We start from the raw sequence: 19,493 nt of genomic DNA on the forward strand, positions 1-19,493 counted from the left end.
TAACAGGTACCGCAACAGCAAGGCATTCAAGGTTATTGGAAGTGTGTGAAAAGAGAAAGCATTAAAGGAGCCAAAGAAGTGTGGAAGCAAACTGGGAAAAGTCCATTTTAAAGCAGTCCATTGTTCTTTTGCTATAAATGTTGTTATTTAGGGGAGTTTGTCCTGTTTACATAATAGCTGAATCAAAAATACTCCTTTTTTTTTACTATCGTTAAACTTTAATTAACCCAGTTTCTAATGCAATAATTTTATATTGTTCTAGTGCAATCAGTTTGGTTTACAGAACTGTTATCACTCCATACAGAGGCACTCTTGTTCTAAGGAATAGTGTTGTTTACTCCTCTCTGGAGTCTGACCCTGCACTGTAGTATACAAGATACGCAGGATTTAATAGTGGCCACTGGCAGGAACATCACAGCAATATCATCTCTTGTGGGAAGAGTGGACATCATCTCAGTTAGCCACTAACAAAGCAGTTCTCTTTCTCTGGCAAGGACAGAGGTCCAAAAGGCGAAATCACTTGCACAATCCATGCAAATCAAGTTATCCTAAGTCAAAAAGGAAAATTCACATGGTTCGTGCCCTCATTACTCTGAACTGTTCATGTAGTAGTTCCTGGTGGATGATTCCACCAGATCCTGTGTGGATGTCTGGTTTGTCTACCTTCATACTGATAATATTAAACTGGAAAAACAAGACTGTTGATACAGGCTTTAAAAGTTGTACATTGATCTATGAATGTGCCTTGAGTCTCTCAGACCTCTTCAACAGATAATATAAATAAGAAGCAAAAATCCTCATTTTATCATAAACAGCAGTAGCTACAATTTGAGTCATAACTATTTTGCTTTAATTGTATTGCAGAAGGTGAATGTGTAACAAATAGTTGCTTTATCATACTAAAGGTTGTGACAGGGAATGGTGCAGTATCTCAGGAATTCAAGGTTATAATAAGCAAGAGTTGGGGGAATAGTAAGTCCAATGAAAAAGCAAATACAAATGTTTATTACTCCAAAGTGCAAAGTTAGACATAAGATCTTAAACAGTAAAACAAAGAACAGGTCAAAATTAATATTTAGCAATTATAGATGAACATTTTTTAGCTATAACATAGTGTGCATCTATGTATACACAGGTGTGCATGTTGCATGTTTTTTCTTTCTTATAACCTTAGGAGCCAATAGTCCCAGTTCCAGATCAGTCTTCCTGGTTGGCCACTATATTTAGGAGATAGACTTATATGTAAAGCTCTCGAGGTTCTTCCTCTTTCCCTATCTCAGTTGTCTGACTCAGCTTGGCTGGGGTGAAAGCTTAACCTCTCAAGGTAGGTTTGTGATAACAGGCTCAAAAGATGGACTAGGGAAATGTCTCAGGAAAAACAACCAAGAAATCTCACCACTCTGTGAGGAAGTATCCGTCCCTTTTAAGCATGACACTAGCTGTGTTATTCTCAAAGTTGTATATAAGCTCAACAGGAGGTGTTTTGTTGTAATTTCTTTGGGTTTTGGTGGGGGGAGTCTTGAGAAGAGGGGAACCTTCCGTGATAGACATCAGAGCAGCCCTCACTCAGAGGAGGGATGGGAGAAACTGCCTTAGGAAACCATAAAGATCCCACGTAAGGAGTACTGAGATTACAGAGAGTGTATTTGGTATGTCGGTAGCTGTCAGGCAGGCTTGTGCTGAGGAGGAGTCCTACTGCCCAAGCCTCAGCGTGGTGATCTCTCCTAGGGAAATAGAGTGAGAAGCTAGCAAAGCAGCTCTTCCCTCCACGGCCTTCACTTGGAGCTTTCATTTCACTTATGTTAAAGAAAAAAAGGCTTGTATTCTTGTCATCTGTCGACATGCACCCAGAGTCACCCACCAGAACAAGAGCATGCCTATGTGGGCGTCCCGACACTGTCTAGAAGATAAGGCACCAGTGACCACCAAGGATCCCTTTTCCCTCAGGAAATAATTCAAATGAAATACAACGCAGCAAGTGCCTCAGCCTCCCCCCCCCGAAACTGAACTCATGCACTGCTCTGTGGGCAACAGGAGATCAGATACGTGGTTTACTGTGTGCATTTGGAAGCTGCTCGCTGCTTCTGGTGACGGGAGCTATGACTAAGAGATAGCTAATGGGAGCAAAGGTGCGGCAGTGGGACTGGCATCAAAGTACGGCAGCCAGCTTTGCATCACCAAATAATTAAAAAAGGACACAACTGAGCAAAGCACTTCTGTGTCACAAAAGGGTATGTGTTCACCCAAAGTGTGCTTTGTTCCAGCTCTGGCTTTAATGCAAGGCTGCCTTTTACCTGTTGCTGTTAGTTTTTTGGCAAATCGTTTCTGCTTTGGAATGGAGATTATTCTTTAACATTTTATTCTGTGTAATGTTAATAGGTTTATGATGTTCTTTATTGCTTTTGTGGTTTCTTTTGGTTACTAATTACTTGCTTCCTACAAGCTGTTTGGTTTTCTTTTGCAAAAATCAATTCATTTAGCTTTAGTGTATCTATAAGTTTAATTCCTCATTGCTCATTTGTATCTGGGTTCGTGCAATCAGCAGTATCTGCTTTCAGCAGCAAGTTACTAAAAATGGGATTTCAAGTTTTACTTTTTAGCAAAAGCTTTGGTGTCAAGTTCAGAGGAAGAAGAAAACAGATATGTTTATTTTTAAATGAACTTCATGTCTGTATTAAAAAAAGAAATTAAATTATTAATTAGGAACTAAAATAGAGTTATAAAAAATTTTCAGAAGAAGTTATCCTGAAAGTACAGCCAGGAAGGAGCTCCTTTGAAGGCCAGGGAAGACTTGTCCATCAGGCTTGAAGAATCAGACTCTGTTTGATGTGTACTCTTATTTTTATTTGTCTTAACTAAAAGGCTTTACAAAACAGTCTTAAAATAATTTCTCTTATTTAATATCTTAGATTGAAAGAGCTGTTTATGTAAGTGTTTCAATGGACCTTGTCCTATAAGGAATCCATCATAGTTTTAGCGTTAGGTGGTTTAATTCCTTTTAGTAACTGTGTGGTATTTGCAACCTGTCTGTCAGCATTACTCAACACAATTTAGTTAAAAGTTTATGCCAGCTGCCAATCTATCAGTTAAACTTATCAATTATGACTTTTTTTAATGTTAGGAAATCTTCCTCTGAACAGAAGTATATAGAAAAACTAAATAAAATTCATTTTTTTAAAAATCTCCAACATTGAGTCTGAACGTTATGTGGAATAAAGATGAATACATTGCACATTGCAGAAGTCTCAAAAATTGATTTAGCGTATTTCTAAAGGATACACAAGGGTGAGTACAAGTCATTTACAGCATAAAACTCATTTACAGAATTTTAGTTGTATCCCCATAACAACATTTTTTACATTTCTTTCAGTTTGTTTAGTTTAAGATTATTGTTTAAGAACATTTATTCTTCATTTCTAAAAGAAGCAAGGTAAAAATGCAGTGTGATATACTAGAACTAAGAGAAAGTCATTGGTTGTTTCTAGAAATTAATTTTGGTGTCTCAATTTATGCAAGCCTCTTTCTAAAAGCAAAACTCCCACTGGAGTCAAACCAAGTTGGTGGGTTTTAACAAAATAAGCAACAATGAGGAGTACATATTCTGCATATAAGAACTGAAAAAGAAAAGTTTTATCATCATGTTATATGACTGCATCAAAAGCAAATCTCTGATTTCCTCGATCTCCTCCAGTGTATTGTTTCCTTTCAGGGCTCAGACAGGTTGCCACTGATCACGCCTGGAAACATGGCAGCACCTGATCTGAACTCGGGTATCGTCAGGATGTGTTGGTTTGTCTGTTGAACCAGGTATTATTAAAAGGGTGAACAATACGTTCATTCCTAATTTCAAGCTTTTGGTGGAGAATATGTGAGGTTTTTATAATTTTAGGAATTGTAGATGTTTTGTTTCTGGACTCCAAGGTGTCTCAGAGCTCGTGGAATTTTGTGTAGATACCAGACAATGTCTTGGCTCCGAAGAGTTCACAGATTACACTTGAGTTATCTAGAAAGCAGAGATGAGACACTAAGATAAACAAGCCAGGCCATGGATTGCAGTTTCACGGCACTTCACAAGTCCAGTGCATATAACAAAAAAGGATCACTGCCCGATGAAGGGCTAGAATGGGAACGGTTACAGTAGTTTAAAACTGAATCCATTGTATAGTTACTTCCTAGCTCAAACAAAATCCATTGTATAGCATTAGTAGAAAGACTTGCTGAAGCCTTAGGCCACAAGCGGTGAGCTTATGCTGAACTTATACTTAGTTACATGAAGGGAGGCCCCGAGAAGGTGCATCCTGTGAAAAATAAAGTAGCCACATCTGTCAGCAGAAGCTGCATCCTCAAGATAAGAAAAGGAACAGCCCGCCTGGAGACTGAAAAGGGATCCAGTGAGGAACAAGACGACCCCGGATCCAAATATTACTATTGGACTGAACCGTTGTGTGAGGGGAGGGGAACTTGGATTGTAAAGGATAATTGCCCAGAGATTTCTTTGTTTGGGGTCCCTCTCTGGAGGCCCCCAGCTCGAGCTGTCCTATACCACTGTACCACTCAATAAATTCCTCTGACATACGTCGTGTTGGAGTCTCTGCTTCAGGGAACGTAGGGTCGAGCCTGAGGGAAGAAGCAGCGCCCGAGGGTGAGAGTGTGTGTGTGTGTGTGTCCGTGTGAGGAGTCAGAAGGGGCACCCGTCGGCTCACTGGAGTCGCCCGCTGCGAAGGGACCCCGGTCCTAGCAGTTAAAGTCTCGGGTAGTGTGTGTGTGACACCCTGATCGGTGTGTGAATGCTCGGGCAGCAGCTTCTCTCTTAACAGGAACAAACCCAGGTATTTAGAGAAGTATTTTAAAATTCAGGCATATTGACCATACTTTGACTTAAGCATAGAAATGGATCAATCAATGTACATCAGAATTTAAAAATACAGTTTTCTTCTCATGCAGGAGTTCTCATGGGAGAGTGCAAGCATGTCTCTTGCCTTCAGGTTTAGTCTTTCCTATAAAATAGTCACAGCTGGGTCAGGAAACTGCTCCAATGCAGAAAAAATCTTCAGTCCTTCTGAACAGAAAATACATGTCCAAATGATCTTGTGGTCGTTATTAGTGAGATCCAAGTTGACTGAGCAACAGCTCCTGTAATGCAGCTGGTCACAAGGGAAGCATGGTGATGAAAGTGGTGGATGTAGACACAAACTGTTAGCCCGCAGCTGACCACAGAAAATCCTCCTAGAGAAACTGAAGATGTCGCTCAATGAGAATTGGAAAGCCCTGTTCAGGACGGGAAACCTGAGAGGCTTGAGCATGCACAAAATTAATCGGCAAACAAGCGCGTGTCTCTTCACTCTCCTGCTGTTTGAAGGTTTCCTGCTGGCTTTGTTGATTAAACAATTCCTAGTTGGTTCAATAATATAAAAATTATGCAACATATGTGGAGACAGATTTCCCATTAGGCTGGTATTGGCTTAGTTAATAATGTTTTCAGTTCATTAACCGGAGCGCCCTAGCACAGAGCTCTGCTCACCGTCCGCGGGAGCCACACTGCTGCTCCTGCACGCCAGCCTCCGCAGGGAAGCTGCTTAACGGTGCACCCACCTGCGTGGCTTTAGAAAGAACACCTCATGCCCTGAAAAGCAAAAAGCCATGTTTTTCCACACCTGTGTACCCAAAGCGAAGCTCGTCCTTTCCTCTTCTGCCCCTGGCTGAGGGTGGCCTGCTTTTCCACACTGACCAGGTGGGGGAAGTAACGTGGAAGGCAATGGACTGTGGGAGCACGGACGCTGCACCTTGCCAAACGTAGGGTTTATGTCAGCCCCGTTTCAGACACACAGATTTGAAAAGCTGGGAGGAAGGATGTTCTGTAGTGAATGCAGAGAACTGTGTGGGGTTTTTCTCACGTGATTTCAGACACCAGCTTGCTGCTCTGAAACATCCTCTGGAGGACCTGGCCTTTCTCCGTGAACTGCAAAGGGCGTGCGGAAGATGAGCTTCACTGGACTAAAGTTGCGCTTTGTGAATGCTGCCTTTCTTCAGCGTCTTTAGTGGCCCCTGAATACAAGTACTTGCATTTGGACGTTTTTTGTTAAATTGATGTACAATTTCCTGTGAAGGGTGAAAACTCTTAGAGAAGAGCTGTTTTAAAATTTTTATGAATTTGAACCTAAAGGAAGTAGATTCTGAAATCAGAACCATCCAATGAGCAATTTCCTGGAGAAAGGACGTACTACAGGGGTGTCATACTGCAACACTGTATGCCTTGGGCCCACTGCTTTAGGGGAAATTTGTCAGTTTTAATATTACCCCATGGACCAACTAGTAGCTCTAAATTGCCCCCCAAGAAAACCAATTGGTTTTAAGACTTGTCAATGAAGTGTTTTAAAATTCTCTTCTTTTTTTCAGTATACAGATTTTTTTAAATTATGTGGCATCTTACTGTGTTTTAATCTACTTTGAAATTGATACTGTTAGAATGAGTGAACATTACTAAAAACATCATGTGCATCTCTTAAATAATGCACAGAAGGTAATTCCAGAGCAACAGTAGCTGAGTCACAGGACAGACAAATTACATTCACTGTTGAAAAGGAAGGACACCAAAATGTGATGCTTTGCCACTAATCTTGGAAAAGGAGATTTCAAAAAAAAAAGGAGACTAAGTAAATGATAGGTCCTAAAGTTAAAAGAAACAAAGCTCTTTTAAATGCTATTAGGAGAAATTATAATTTAGGAGACATGAATATCACTGAATAAAAGGACACTAGGAAAACAAAGAATAAATAAATATGGCTGAAATAAAATTTTTCAAGATGCTGTTTCAGCAAAAGCACATCTTCATGATTTAGAAATTTGTCTGATATTACCAGGAGCAAAAAATAAGATTCCTAATGAGACAAATTATCATTTTGCATCAGTCTCCATCTAAGAGGCTGTTGGGATGTGTCTGCCTCGGGGTTGCATGTTTCTGGAATTTAAGATGAGCTACTCTGAGAGGAAAAAAATAGAGAAGCAAAATGGAGATGAAATTGTCATAGATTATGAGGTCTAAATAGTACAGAGAGAAAATATGAAAAACTGGAGTGTTTGCAGTGTCTTGCTCTAAGACATCTTTCCAATAGCATAGCAAATGTTGGTAGCTGTATTTTTAATGAAAAAAAAAAAAAGTTGAAAGGGATGATACAGTAAATTTTGCCACCTGTTCCTGCCAACCTGCATGACCTATTTATTGCAAATAGACCAACAAACATCTGGAAGACTGTGCAATAGACCTTATCTGGTGCTGAAGCTGCAAGGGGAAATGTTTCACTTCTCTCATACAGTTCTTCCTGTGGCTAAAGCAGGTGGGCAGCCAGAAATGGAGGTGTGAAATGCAAAAATGGACAGGGAACAGGGTTTTTTTTTTTCATTATTTGACAGTTACGGGATCAGATGTGAGTGAGGTGAGCAGCCGTTACCACGACATGGCATTCTCAGTTGCTGTTCGGCTTCCCAGAGCTTGCTCCAAGTGTCATCACTTGTCCCTCCCCACATCTGAGGCAGCAGAGTTTGCATGAGCTGCAATGTGGCGATCTGAAGCCAAACAGGCGCTCGGTGATTTCTAGCAGAGCTTCCTTCCATCCTGCTTAGCTTCTAGTCAAGGAGCTGGTTTCTTCTCAAGAGGTCCTTGTAGACACGTCCCAGATGGCTTTGAGAAGTGGAAGATGTTAGTTCCTGCCAGCTGTGCCAAGGGGCTCCTCATGCAGCGTAACTCCTCGGTGGGGGGGACTATCTGGGGATGAATAGTCCCTCTGTGCCACCTCACAACCTTGATGTTGTCCTTTTTTAATTTCAGCACCTGTCAGTATGGAAACGTTGCACAGGAATGTTACTGGACAATAGCTGGTCAAAAATCATCCGTCCTGTCCTAGGTTTATGCAGCTGTTGCTGGCTTTCTGTCCTACTCAAGGCATCTGCCTGACGCAGAACAGAAATACTGGCCATGTCACTGCTTCCAGCTTTGCCAGCGTCAGACTTGTTCCAAACCACACATGGTGGCTGTTCCTGCAGCTCAGTACTGACACGTGCTAAAAGCGGGTCACGTCAACATGCACGTGGCCCCACCAATACCCCCGTGGGTGAAGCTGGAGTCAGCATCAGCAAGGAAGACTGGGATAGGGAGGGTCATGTTGGATCACCTCACATCTTCCCTAGCACGGTGAATTGTTTGCGAGTTAAGCCTATTTTTATTCATGGCTGTGCTGCTTAGTCTTCATGTTAGGAATAGTGCTTATTGTGAAGGGTCATGGGATTTTGTTATGAAAGCTGGTGGAACCGAGGACGTGAAGAGGGTCAGTGCACAGTAACAGCCAGCCACACACAGTATAAGCTTGGTAAAAGCTGTTTGTAGCTTTACTTCCCAGGTCCAGCTCCCTTCCCTTTAGATTGCAGGCTTGAGAATACAATGTTTATTCACTGAATACACTCCTAAGAAACTAACACAGCGATTAAATGATTAAAAGCACACACAACTCTAAAACCAATTACCATTCTTAAAACTTGCAGATTACACCCAATGATATTGCATTACAATCCTAGCCCCCTTGCCTCCGCACCGCTGAGCATCAGGGTGCAAGCCTCCTCACTCCACTCTCCCACACTAAGCTGTTTGGGCAGAGAGCTGATGGTGGGGAGGGGGTCCAGCAGGGCTGTCCAAGGAGTTTCTCCCCGATGTCCTGGTGGGCTCGGGTCTGCAGCTCAGCATCCCTGCAGCATGGAGGCATCCACACTCCTCCTGTCAGGAGATCCCCCTATGTTGTTCTTACCTTCCCCCATTTTCTCCATTTCTGGACCCGCTTTTTCACTGCCCTTGTACCATCATTTCTCCACCCAACTCCTCCCAAAAAAACATTCTGCTTGTGTTATCTTCCCACACTACCACTAGCAGTGAGGCAACACACATACAACTTTCGCTGCTACCAGATACCACTGGAGTTCCCATTCTGCCTCCTTCCCACTGACACGTGGTGATACCAACGGTGCTCCGCAGGGTTCATTACGTGGTGTAGATCATACGTGCTGTGAAGTTCTTCACTTCCAGCAGTGGCTGGTTAGACTTAAGGGCTTACTATATGCTCACATTCCCCTTCTAAATCAGGTTCCCATAGCCCCGCACCCAAGACTTTCATTAGCCTAATGCAAGGTTTTGTATCCCACTGTTCACACCCCTCCTTCAATTTGTCCCCAAGCCACCATCCCATCGCTGAAGATCCATCCCATTCCCAAGACAAAAACTGGCACCACTCCTCTGGTGCCCTCCTGACACAGGACTCGCTGCAGTATCGCCCATGAGAAAGGGATTAACTCCTTACAAAAAGCGTCTAACCACTGGTTCACTGTTTCAGTTGCCAGCAGTTGTGCTTGGTACAATAAATAGCCAGCGATACTGTTCAATTGAACACCTCAGCAGTATGTTCTGTTAGATTGGCAGTCCCTTTTGCCACGTGCCACTTTTGGCTATCCAAGGTGGTTATTGTTGTCGCTGCATCAGATAACCATCCCAAGTTTGTTACTGAATTACTTTGTATGGGATTCAAAATTCATCCCTACACCCCCATCTTCCTGAGTTTAGCTGAGAGTATTACAATATCAAATTAATTTAGGATTGTTAAATGTCAGATGTGCTCATACGTTCTATATTGTTTCCATGATATTTGCCAGGCAGCCAGTATGCCAGGCAAGTTTTGCCCGGCAGGCTGTACAGAAAAGGCATACTCTGAAAGTGTTCCAGAATAATTCGTTTCTGGCATTCCCTATTTCATTCCATGTATTACAGGATGAATACCAGGCTTTGTTTGGATACACTCAGAGTCCCAAACTAACAGGCAGCATATATAGGCTGATATAACTCTGTACCTCTAGTATTACTTCGGGTGCAAAGGTACCATGCGGACTCCATGCAACTTCTGCATCTGCCCCATATCGTGCTCCCATACAAAAACCTATTTGTTCCATTTTTACTCATTCCACATCCCTTCAAAGGTAAAATCAGTTACTTCTAAAAGGACTATTAAAAAATACTCATTACTTGGACACCAAGCATTTAAATCTGTTCCCATTGTCTTGAGACTAAATGTTAAAACTCCCTTGAGATCTTGAGGGAAAGCACATGCCAGCAGCTGTTGCATGTTTTTACACCTTTAACAAACAGAATGAAGATTAAAGGAGCTGCAATACTTTAACAATATCCCTGATAATCAGCACATCAGCCCAAGATTTTCCTAGTTCATGTTGAAGCCAAACTGCTCTATCCTTCTTAGTACTTCTCTAGAGTGACTAGTCCCCATAACCAAGGTGCCATCCATGCAACCAGTCACTCCTCATGCCTTCCAGCTCTCCGTTAGGAATGGGCCAGGCCAAGCCGTTCCACCAGCTCTCTCCCTCTCCTGCAGTCCCTCTCTTGAGCAGCCCTTGCATTACTGTGTACAATTTTGCAAGCCCCTTCCTTACCGCCCTGATCCCGCTCCCATGTTCCAGCATTCCCACACGCTTGAGTCGATCCCAAACAGACCTCCATCTTTCTATGGTCCCTGGGCACATCTCCCTGCTCCACAGCTACTCTGTGTATGCCAAGATCAGAGGTCACCGCTTCCTTTCTCTGCTCTGATACCCAGATGAAGGCTCACGCACATTCCCACGCGTACAGGCTGCTACCGCTCGGGCATTTGTCTGGGGCGTCCCCCCCGCCATTAGCTGTTAAGAGTCTCAGAGTCTTCTGAATTCCTGGTCACCCGCCCGAGCATTTTTTTCCATCACCTCATCAGCAGGCAAGGCCGTAATAATCGCCCCTGCCTTCTGCCAAGGCAATCCTACCGCCGCTATCACCCCCTCGGCCTCTTCGCCCTCAAAACGACTACCTGCTCCCACAGTCCAGGTTCGGCCCGCCCACACCGGCCACCACCCCCCCGTGCTGTTTTTTTCCCCAAGCCTTCTCCTTTCGGGGCACCCCTCTCCCCGTGCCGCACCTCCGGGCTGGTAAAGCCTTACCCCTCGCCCTGTGGGTTCGGTCTTTCCAGCTGCTCCGGGGCCCGCGGACGCTCCCGCCGCCCGCCCGCCGCCGCCGCCGCAGCTCCCGGCGCGGGCCGGCCTCGGCCGCGGGCCGCCCCTCCCGCCGCCGCCAGGTGGCGCCGCAGCCCCGCGGCAGCCGCCCCGCTGCCGACAGCGACCCGGGGGCTGGGGCGCACCCGGCGCAAGCACCCTCCCGTTTTGGAGAGAAATGGGGATTTCTGTCATGCCGCGGGCCGCTAGCGAGGCTAAGAAATTCAAGCGTTAAAAACGTCCACGTTCAAGAGGATCAGCCCCGCAAAGCCGCGCCTGTGGCGGTGCCTTTCGGGAAGGTGGTGGTGCTGCCCGCGGTTGTCGGGCTTGAACTGAAGTTCAGAAGACAGCGCAGTAAGTTATTTCTAAATAAATGTTCTCCGCAGCATCCAACGCGCTGTTCGAGCCCCGTGAGCGCATGGACTTGGTGAGCGGGAGGAGGAAACAGCCCGGCAGGGACCCGGGTACGGCCGCCCGGACCCGTCCCGCCGCCTTTGGGCGCGACACGGACCTGCCCGCCCGGTCAGGACCGCAAAAGAGCAACGCTGAGCTTTAAGACCGGTTTTTATGGCTGGAGGAGGATCCCGCCCAGAAACGGCCCCGCCGGTGCAAACCCCACAGCCGACCCCTCCCGTGGGAGGCGGGGACCCGCTCGCCTCCCTCCCGGCGGAGGGCGAGGGGCGGCCGCCGGCGGGGGGAGGCGGCGGAGGGCGGTGGGACGCTGAGGCGTTTCGGCGCCCGCGGGAAGGAGGCGGTGGCGGACGCCGGGGCCGCCTCTCTCCCGCCCACTGCGGCCCGCCCAGGGCCTGCCCGCCTGCCCGCCCGGGGCCGGCTCCGCAGCGGCGGCTGTAGCTGCAGCCGCCGCCGCCCGTTGCAGCGCCGGCGCTGATGCCTCCTGCGGTGCCCCGGCAGGGAAGATGGCGCCGTCCCACGTCCTCAAGTGTTGCCAGAAGGTGTTGGCCTGGGTGCCCGTGGCCTTCATCGCCCTGGTCGTGGCCTGGTCCTACTACGCCTACGTGGTGGAGCTCTGTGTGTGTGAGTGGACGGGGAGGGTCGCGGGCGCCGGGATCTGCCAGCCGGCCGGGGAGGACCCCTCACCACCCGCCTTCTCCCCCTGCGCCCCGCCGGCGTTTGCTTTCCCTTCGTCCGCCTCACGCTTTCCTTCAGGCGGGCGAGAAGAGACGCACCCCCACACACACCCCCCCCCCCCCGCCCCAGGCGCTCCCTCCGGGGCCGGGTTTACCTGTTGTCGTCCCCCCTCCGCTCCGTCTCAGGCGCCTGTCCGGGGCCGCGGGCGAGGACGGCGGGAGCCCGCCCTCAGGCGCCTCATGGCGGCGGGGTCCCGGCCCGGGGTCGCCTGTGGAGAAGCGAGGGACGGGGAAGGGGGAGAGGGGGCCCAAGCGGGGGGTCTGGGGCGCTTTCTTTGGGGACAGGCCCTTCAGAGAGGCGGCGAGGGGCAGAGACCTCACGAGGGCTCCGGCAGCCCCGGAGGGGCTGCCGGAGCCCTCGTGAGGTCTCTGCCCCTCATGTCTCCCCCAGAGAAGTTTCCTCTCTCTATTTTTCTGTTGTTAATCCTTTTTCTTGATATATGGAATAACTCCGTGACCACCTTACGGGTGTATTTATTCCCCCCCCCCCAAGTAAGAAGCCCAGTGTCATTGAGGCTGAAAACATCCCGCTTAAGCGGGCAGGAGAAAGGATTTAGGGCTTATGGGGTTTTGTCAGGCCGTGTCTCGGCGTTATGTAAATCTGACTTGCAGGCGGTGTCGGTCAGGATGATATTTACCCTTCTCTGTCTTCAGGAGGAAACTTCAGGAGGATGTTGGCTCTCTCCAGGCAGGGTAAACAGAGTGGCACGGTGATGCACAGTATTTGTCAGACTTGGTAAAACTTGGAAGCAGCGTAGGAAAGCTAAGGAATGCGTTACTGAGCGTTTGACATGTTTAAGTAAAGGAGCTGAAATGAAAAGGAAAAAAACCCCAAAAGTACCGAGAACTATTTTAAGCTCCGTATAGGTCTACTTAGTGTCTGTAGGTCCTTGTACTTCTTGCTATTTGTGTAAAATACATGCTTTGATATCCCTAGATAGAAATAAAAGGCATGCATGTACTTTATATCTGGGCAAATTTGTAAAGACATCTTTCCATTAGAAATAATCAGTTACTTTTTTTCTGCAGGATTTAGGTTTTTGGATAACTTTCCTGAACGCCAATGGTATTTCACAGCCTTTTGTGTTAGCTTTACATATGTGGAGTGGAACATAAGCCACAGGCAAAAAGTCACTTGGACTTAAAATAGCAGAAATATAGTTGTAAAGTAACGCTTGTTGAGATATTACGTGAAATGTTAATATGAGAGAGTTGCAAATATACCAGTGTATCCAAACTTGCCAGATTATTATGGTTTAGTTGTCTGTCTGTGTGAGTAAATAGTACCAGCTTTCTGGGAAAATCGTGCTTAAAACTATAAACACTTGGAACCAAATTTTAGACAGTCTTTAATAATGGAGGTCTGGGTATGGATAGTTGTTACAGTAGTCCTGAGAGGAGCTGTGCGAGGTTATAGACTCACAGTTTACAGGTGTGATGTGAAGGTTTTTTCTATACCCATAACGGTCTGACCAGTATGACAAAAGGCACATTAGGGCTATGCATTTCTTTTAAACGAAGAACAAAGCTTCAGAGATTAAGAGACTTGCCCAGGGTCGCACAGGTGGTCTGTGGCTGAATTGGGAACAGAACCTCGACCTCCCAAGTCCCAGCTCTGTGTCTTGATCACAGAGTGGGTCAGGGCTGGGTGCTGGTGAATAGTTTCTCCTTCACAGGCATAGAGAAGCTGCAGAGAGCCTTTCTGAGTTCATTAGGGTTTCATCTGTGTGAAAATTGTTGAAAGGGTTGGGTCCTGTTTATGCAAGAACTTTCACATCTATAAATCTGGTTTCTAGACGTCTGGCACTTTTTGCTCACAAATCAGCTTTATTCTTAATGTCTGCACATACAGACTATTAATAAAAAGTGGTCATTTAATAAGAAAATTACTTGCTGATTTTTATTGCTGTTACTGAATTTTACAGTTGTTACCTGTCTAAATCATTCTTGGTGAACAAGGATTTCTTTTTTTTTTTCCTGTGAGTTTTTTCTGCTGTGGGTTTTGTTTTGGCGGGGGAGAGGGGTGGTTGTTTTTAACCTGTTGAATTTTGTTTACACTCTTGATAAAAGGTCATCTCATCAAGGGAGAAGAAAGGGGGTTTGTGTTTGGGGTTTTTTTGTGGGGGGTTTTTTTCCCCCCTTTGTGTGCTTTTGTTTTACACTGCAGTTGAGTTCAAACCAGCATAGAGAGGATTTATAGTGCTCCTTACATTTTATTTTGGTTTGAGAACTACTGCGCTATGTACTATGAAGAAGAGCAAGGATGTGCCTTTAGCGCATGGCTAATGAATGAGGTGACGCTGGTCTCTGCAGATGTTCACATACGGCAGGTGCAGAAGCAGGGCTTACGGCTTGTTGCATTTCTGTGTCTTTGGCAAAGGGCACAGTACGCAGCTGATGTGTGCCTGGGTAAAGGAAAGACAGAGGAAGGGAAGCTTTAGAAAAGAGGAGACACAATAGAAAATTTCGAGTAAATACTGAGAGAAAAAGAGAAATTGAAACCCCACAGACACCAGTGTATTTTTAAAGGTTATTCTTTAAAGATTAGATAACTGTTAAGATGTGAAGCTAACAAGGAAACAGGAAAAGAGAAAGCCTTTGTTCCCCCAACTATTTCTTCTTCCTGGTTGGTTGGTTTTTTTCCTCCTTGTAGTCCCTGCTCATGTATTAAGAGTTAAACATATGTATTCAGTTAGTAGATCAATTGGGAAGCCAAGCTTAATGTAGTATCATAAAAGATTCCTAATAATCAAAGCAGAAGATGGTGTAGTAAAGTTGTAGCTGCTTCTTTCATCGCATCACTCTTTCCCTTTCAGTTTTGCTTCTCTGTGCTGCTTGCCCCACCCTCCTGTGCTGAGGTGCTCACGTATTGCTCAATGTCTTGCTTTTGGTGTCTGATGGACTCAGTCTTAGTCTGTAATTCACTGCTAGTATGTATTTACTTGGTTATGCCTCTTCTATAACCCTAAATTATATTACTTACATACTGGCTGTGAACACTGAGGAGGACTGGTGTGAATAAGATGAAAGGAGGTTCATGAGCTAGTCTATTGTTTTCCTCCGGTGGAAACTGCCGGCATCACTGTGTCTTTCTGAAGCATTTCTGTTGTATGCTGGTGAACACTGGCTTATTTAGACTACTGTTGCTGTGTAGTTGTGATCCAGCAGGTAAATTAGCTATTAAGCTAATTGGAAAGGTGAAAATAGCCCTTTCTCACCAAATGTGTAGAAGTTGAGGGAATGTCAGCAGAGTGGAAAAAAATATGTGAACACTTGTAACTGAAGGAACTGTAGAAGACTCGAGGCAACATCTCATTCAGATTTTTTTTTAAATGTTTTAAAGTAGAAAAACATGAATGAACACTTTCTCACTAGATCATTTCTTCTTTTCGCACATAACTTACCCAGTGCTCTGTTTGCAAGAAAGCACACCTAGAAATACATAAGGGATACTGTAAAATAGCTTTTCGTTAGTTTAAAACCCTTTCATGTGTTCTTTCTCATTATCAAAACATGTTTTGCTTTTAACATCGCTTTTGTAAACAATGGTTGTATTATGCTGTTAGTGAATTGAATGGATTGTGTCTGCTTTCCACGTGCCTTGGAAGCTCAGAAAGAGTGGGGCTCTTGTGGTTTGTTTTGACTTATGGTTGACTTGTATTTTATTACCTATCCCAAAAGTTTTTGTAGGTGATCGGCTGTAATACAGACTGGCTAGGCAATGGTCAGAAGACACTATTTTGACACACATAGTAGGAGTTGGTGGGTGAAGCCAGACTGTTTCCTACAGGCAACCCTTTTGCTAAAACACTAGCAGAATTTGTAGTGCAGTCTGCACTGAGAAAAAGAGAAAGAAGTTAACTTTCGCTGAGTTGTCTGCAGATTTAAAAAAAAAAAAAATTTAAAATCTTGTTCAGGTTAGGGTTTTACTTCTATAGTGAGAACTCTATGTTCTGAAAAGCATGGTCCTGGCTCTTCCTCTGGGCCCAGAGTTATAAGGAGAATGGCTTGTTTTATGGATCTACTAGTCTTGTAAATGTATGAGTGTTTTCATGCCTCAAACTCCACAAAGTATGGAAAACTGCGATTTTGAAAGCTACAGGAGTAACAAGTTGTGCGTTCTTTTCATAGCATCTACTTAGAGAAAGGTTTGGGTGTTTTTAATACAGTGTAATGTCTAATGTGTCTAAAATCCTGGCAAACAAAGCAGTTTGTAATTTAGAATTCATAACTTGGTGTTAATGGTACAAATTGAACTCCTTATTGTTCCAGGAGACTGCAATAGCTCTTGTCAGTAGGGAGATAGCTCTGATTTCCCCAAAGCACAGTCCACATGAGAAGCACATGGTGATCTGTTGTAATGCTCCCATTTGAAGAGTCTGTTGCGTAGAGAGAACGTAATTCCATCTGCCTCCTCCAAAAGAAATCTCTACTGAAAATGCTAACGCAGTAGCTGTCAAGCTATGGCAAGGTGATGTCAACAGCAGCGTGTCAGTAACTTCTGATTTCAAACTACAGAAAAAGCTAAAGTACCAGCTCTGAAGTACAACGTTTGCATGTTAAGCATGCAAAAAGCATTCCCGTAGGAAAAGAGGGTTATCTTTCAGGGAAAAGGAACAGCAATTTAAACAAGTTAGATCATTAGTAACAGTTAACTATGTTTATGTGCCTCTCATGAATTTCAAAATAAAGGAATTGAACTGCTTTGGCTGCACTTAGTTGTGTTGTAGTGTCTCAGCTCAAGCTGTGCATATTATCATCTCAAATGAGAACCTTTTCTGTTATTATAAATGAGTAGAATTCCTGTTGAGGTGCTCAGTCTGGATACAAATGTATTAGAAAACTAGATGCTCAGCTTGAGTAGAAAGGTTATCTATCATCTTATATCTTATATGGTGCTTTGCACTGTATTGGTCATACTAGTTTATAAGGATGGGTGGGCATGTGCCCTTTATATGGCATGAAACCTGCTCTCTTGGCAGTCCTCTAATGAAAAAATTGTTCCAAGAGCAACAAAACTAGTTAGCCTGGTTTCTCGGGGAGTTGTCTTGTGTCTGCTCTTGCTACTCTTCTGCCTGCGGAAGGTCTCTGTCCCTTTTCTCCCTCCCAAGCCCTTTATCTGCAGTGCTCACCCCAGCCCCAGCCCCTCCATTCTCAGTTTTACTCTGGATCTGCTAAACCATTCCTGACAGCTCTGCAGTAGTTGGCATCTTTCCTTGATCCCCAGTTACCATTTGGTCAAAAAGAAGTGGGGTGCGGTGGCTAGTTTTGTGTTGCTTAGCTTGCCAGAAGGGCAGGCAGAAAATGAGCGCCTGAGCTCAGAGCAGCTGTTTCCTAACAGGGACTGTGGGCTTGTCTCTTCTACCCATGCAGCAGCTTTGGTGAAACTTACTGGCATATACTTACAGTGAGACTTCCACCGAGCTTCACAACTTGGCCAAAACTGGTCCATGGGCAGGATGGCTTTGGAGTAGGGGAGAGAAGGGGCTTAAGAAAAGCAGGGAGCTGAGCACAAGTATCTGAGCCAAAGCAGGAGCTCTGCTTGTGGTGTTACTCTTTTGTTGTAGCTGTGATCACTCATTGCTGCAGTGCTTCCCAATCGTCTTAGATGTGGACTATAAAGCTTTTGTTCTTGGCTTGAAAGGGCTTGGATAGTATGAGTATTTAAGATTATGAAAAATAACTTCTCTCAAATTTTTCTCTGGTAACAACAGTAGGAGCTTTCTGTATGCCTTTAGAGTTAGAACAGTCAACTAAAAATTCACTTTCATTTTTAATCGGGGGTTTTATGTTACGCCATCGCTCACTTGTCTTCCAGTTTTCCTACAAGACACTATGGATAAAAGGACCAGAATTTCAAGTGTACGTTTTCAGTAGACATTACTTTGAGGTCTCTGACTCTCTGCATACTATGAACTTAAGGTTTTGTTGTCTATTGAAATGTAAATAATTAAAACTTTATTCTCTAGCAGCTTATATTTTTATGAGCTAATGTAGATGTGCTTTCCATACTCAAAGAATTTACAGTGTTACAAAGATGGGTATCTGAGCTAAGGTGAAACATTTGGATGGCACTGCACCTGCTTTTACTTTTGGAACTTGAGACTGCCTGTGATGGAAAGTGGGAGTAGGAGAAATCCTGGCTGTGTGTCTAAAATTGTGCCTGTAAATGCTGAGGGTTTATGGGGTTCATCTTTCACCCATTCAATACATCAGTGTTTATCCAACTCTTTCTGTTCAACGGTCTCCTACAACTGGGAAGAGTTTATGCTGGTTTAACATGTACTTTTCTTACGAGTGTTATAAACTATAGGTTCCTGAGTTTCCTGAAACACTTTTATGGAGTTTTCAACTCAGTCATTTAACTCCTCTTCACCTGCTTGCATATTCTTCCTGAAGAGTATCCATTTTTCTCTCATTAGTATGTATGAAATCTAACAGAAACATTTGAGAAGTTACCACAGGCCACTTTTCTGTGTAAGCTGAATCTCCACCAAGGGGAATCAGGTATAAAAGGGATAATGAGACTGCAACAAATACATTTGTTCTTTTAGCCACTTCCACAATACTACCTCCTTCTGCTGTCCCTAAATTGTTTTCTGTGGGATGTGCTTAACTCCTGTCCTGGGTCAAGAAAAAAAAAACAACAGACTTTTCCCCCTCTTCTGCCCTCCCTTCCCCCAGCCCCCAATCCTCAGTGGAGTGCCTCCTATATAACCTTTGATTGTCTTCTCTTATCTGTGTTAAAAATCAAGTTCCTCCTCTGCAGCATTTCAAGCCTCTGCTTTTCCTTTTTTTCAACAGACCAAATGGGTCATCCATTCCTTATTCATGTTCCCTTTTGACTATTAAAATTGTCTTATGAGATTGTTGAAGAGAACTGGATCACAAGAACAGCATGCTTTGCCTTTGCGGTTTCTGCAGTGTGCTCTCTGATGCTATATATGGTGCAGCATTGTCTTAAATGTGAAACATGGAACCATTTTAATCATGTGATTTACAGAGAGATCGAGTGAGAGTTTTATGCAGGGGTTTTTTGTTTGTGGTATTTCAGTTGTGCATCCTGATGTGTGTTTGTCTCCAGAGTGGGGAATTCTTGCACATCTCTAATGAAGCCCTAAGCAGGGAGATAGGCTAAAAATAAAAAGAAAAAGAAAAAAGAAAAAACAGCTATTTGGGACAAAATATTTTAGAGATGGAAGTAATAATTCATCTGGAATTGCGCAAGCTGCCACTGCAGAGAGAATGAAACAAAATTTAGATTAAATCTAAGTAACC

General features: G+C 44.4%; 2 protein-coding genes and 1 long non-coding RNA gene across 23 annotated transcripts in view; 2 read left to right on the plus strand and 1 right to left on the minus strand.

Annotated features, from left to right (window-relative positions):
- MICU2 (mitochondrial calcium uptake 2) overlaps positions 1-4,575 on the plus strand; it is a 151,298-nt gene extending 146,723 nt beyond the window's left edge. For all 5 annotated transcript variants that reach the window (XM_030042316.2, XM_041118415.1, XM_041118414.1 and 2 more), the window contains one exon: positions 7-4,575. In XM_030042316.2, coding sequence (XP_029898176.1) covers positions 7-111 — 105 coding nt within the window. In that variant the 3' untranslated portion in view covers positions 112-4,575. The remainder of the gene's footprint in view (positions 1-6) is intronic.
- Positions 3,235-11,102, minus strand: LOC115353240. Its single transcript, XR_003927506.2, has 2 exons — positions 11,017-11,102; positions 3,235-7,828 (listed from the first exon to the last, which is right to left on the minus strand). It is a non-coding gene; the product is annotated as an uncharacterized LOC115353240 (long non-coding RNA).
- Positions 11,103-11,853: 751 nt separating this feature from the next.
- The window catches only part of ZDHHC20 (zinc finger DHHC-type palmitoyltransferase 20), a 56,340-nt gene continuing 48,700 nt past the window's right edge, over positions 11,854-19,493 (plus strand). For 3 of the 17 annotated variants that reach the window (XR_005930853.1, XR_005930854.1, XM_041118416.1), the window contains exon 1: positions 11,862-12,102. Coding sequence is in view for 6 of the 17 variants with exons in the window: in XM_041118416.1 (XP_040974350.1) it covers positions 11,985-12,102 (118 nt within the window). In the remaining 11 variants the exon portion in view is untranslated. Of the gene's footprint in view, positions 12,103-19,493 lie in introns of all 17 variants that reach the window. The other 14 variants (XR_005930855.1, XM_041118418.1, XM_030042325.2 and 11 more) reach the window with 8 other exon arrangements.

The sequence above is a fragment of the Aquila chrysaetos genome, chromosome 19, assembly GCF_900496995.4.
Source record: "Aquila chrysaetos chrysaetos chromosome 19, bAquChr1.4, whole genome shotgun sequence".
In the NCBI taxonomy this organism is placed as follows: Eukaryota; Metazoa; Chordata; class Aves; order Accipitriformes; family Accipitridae; genus Aquila; species Aquila chrysaetos.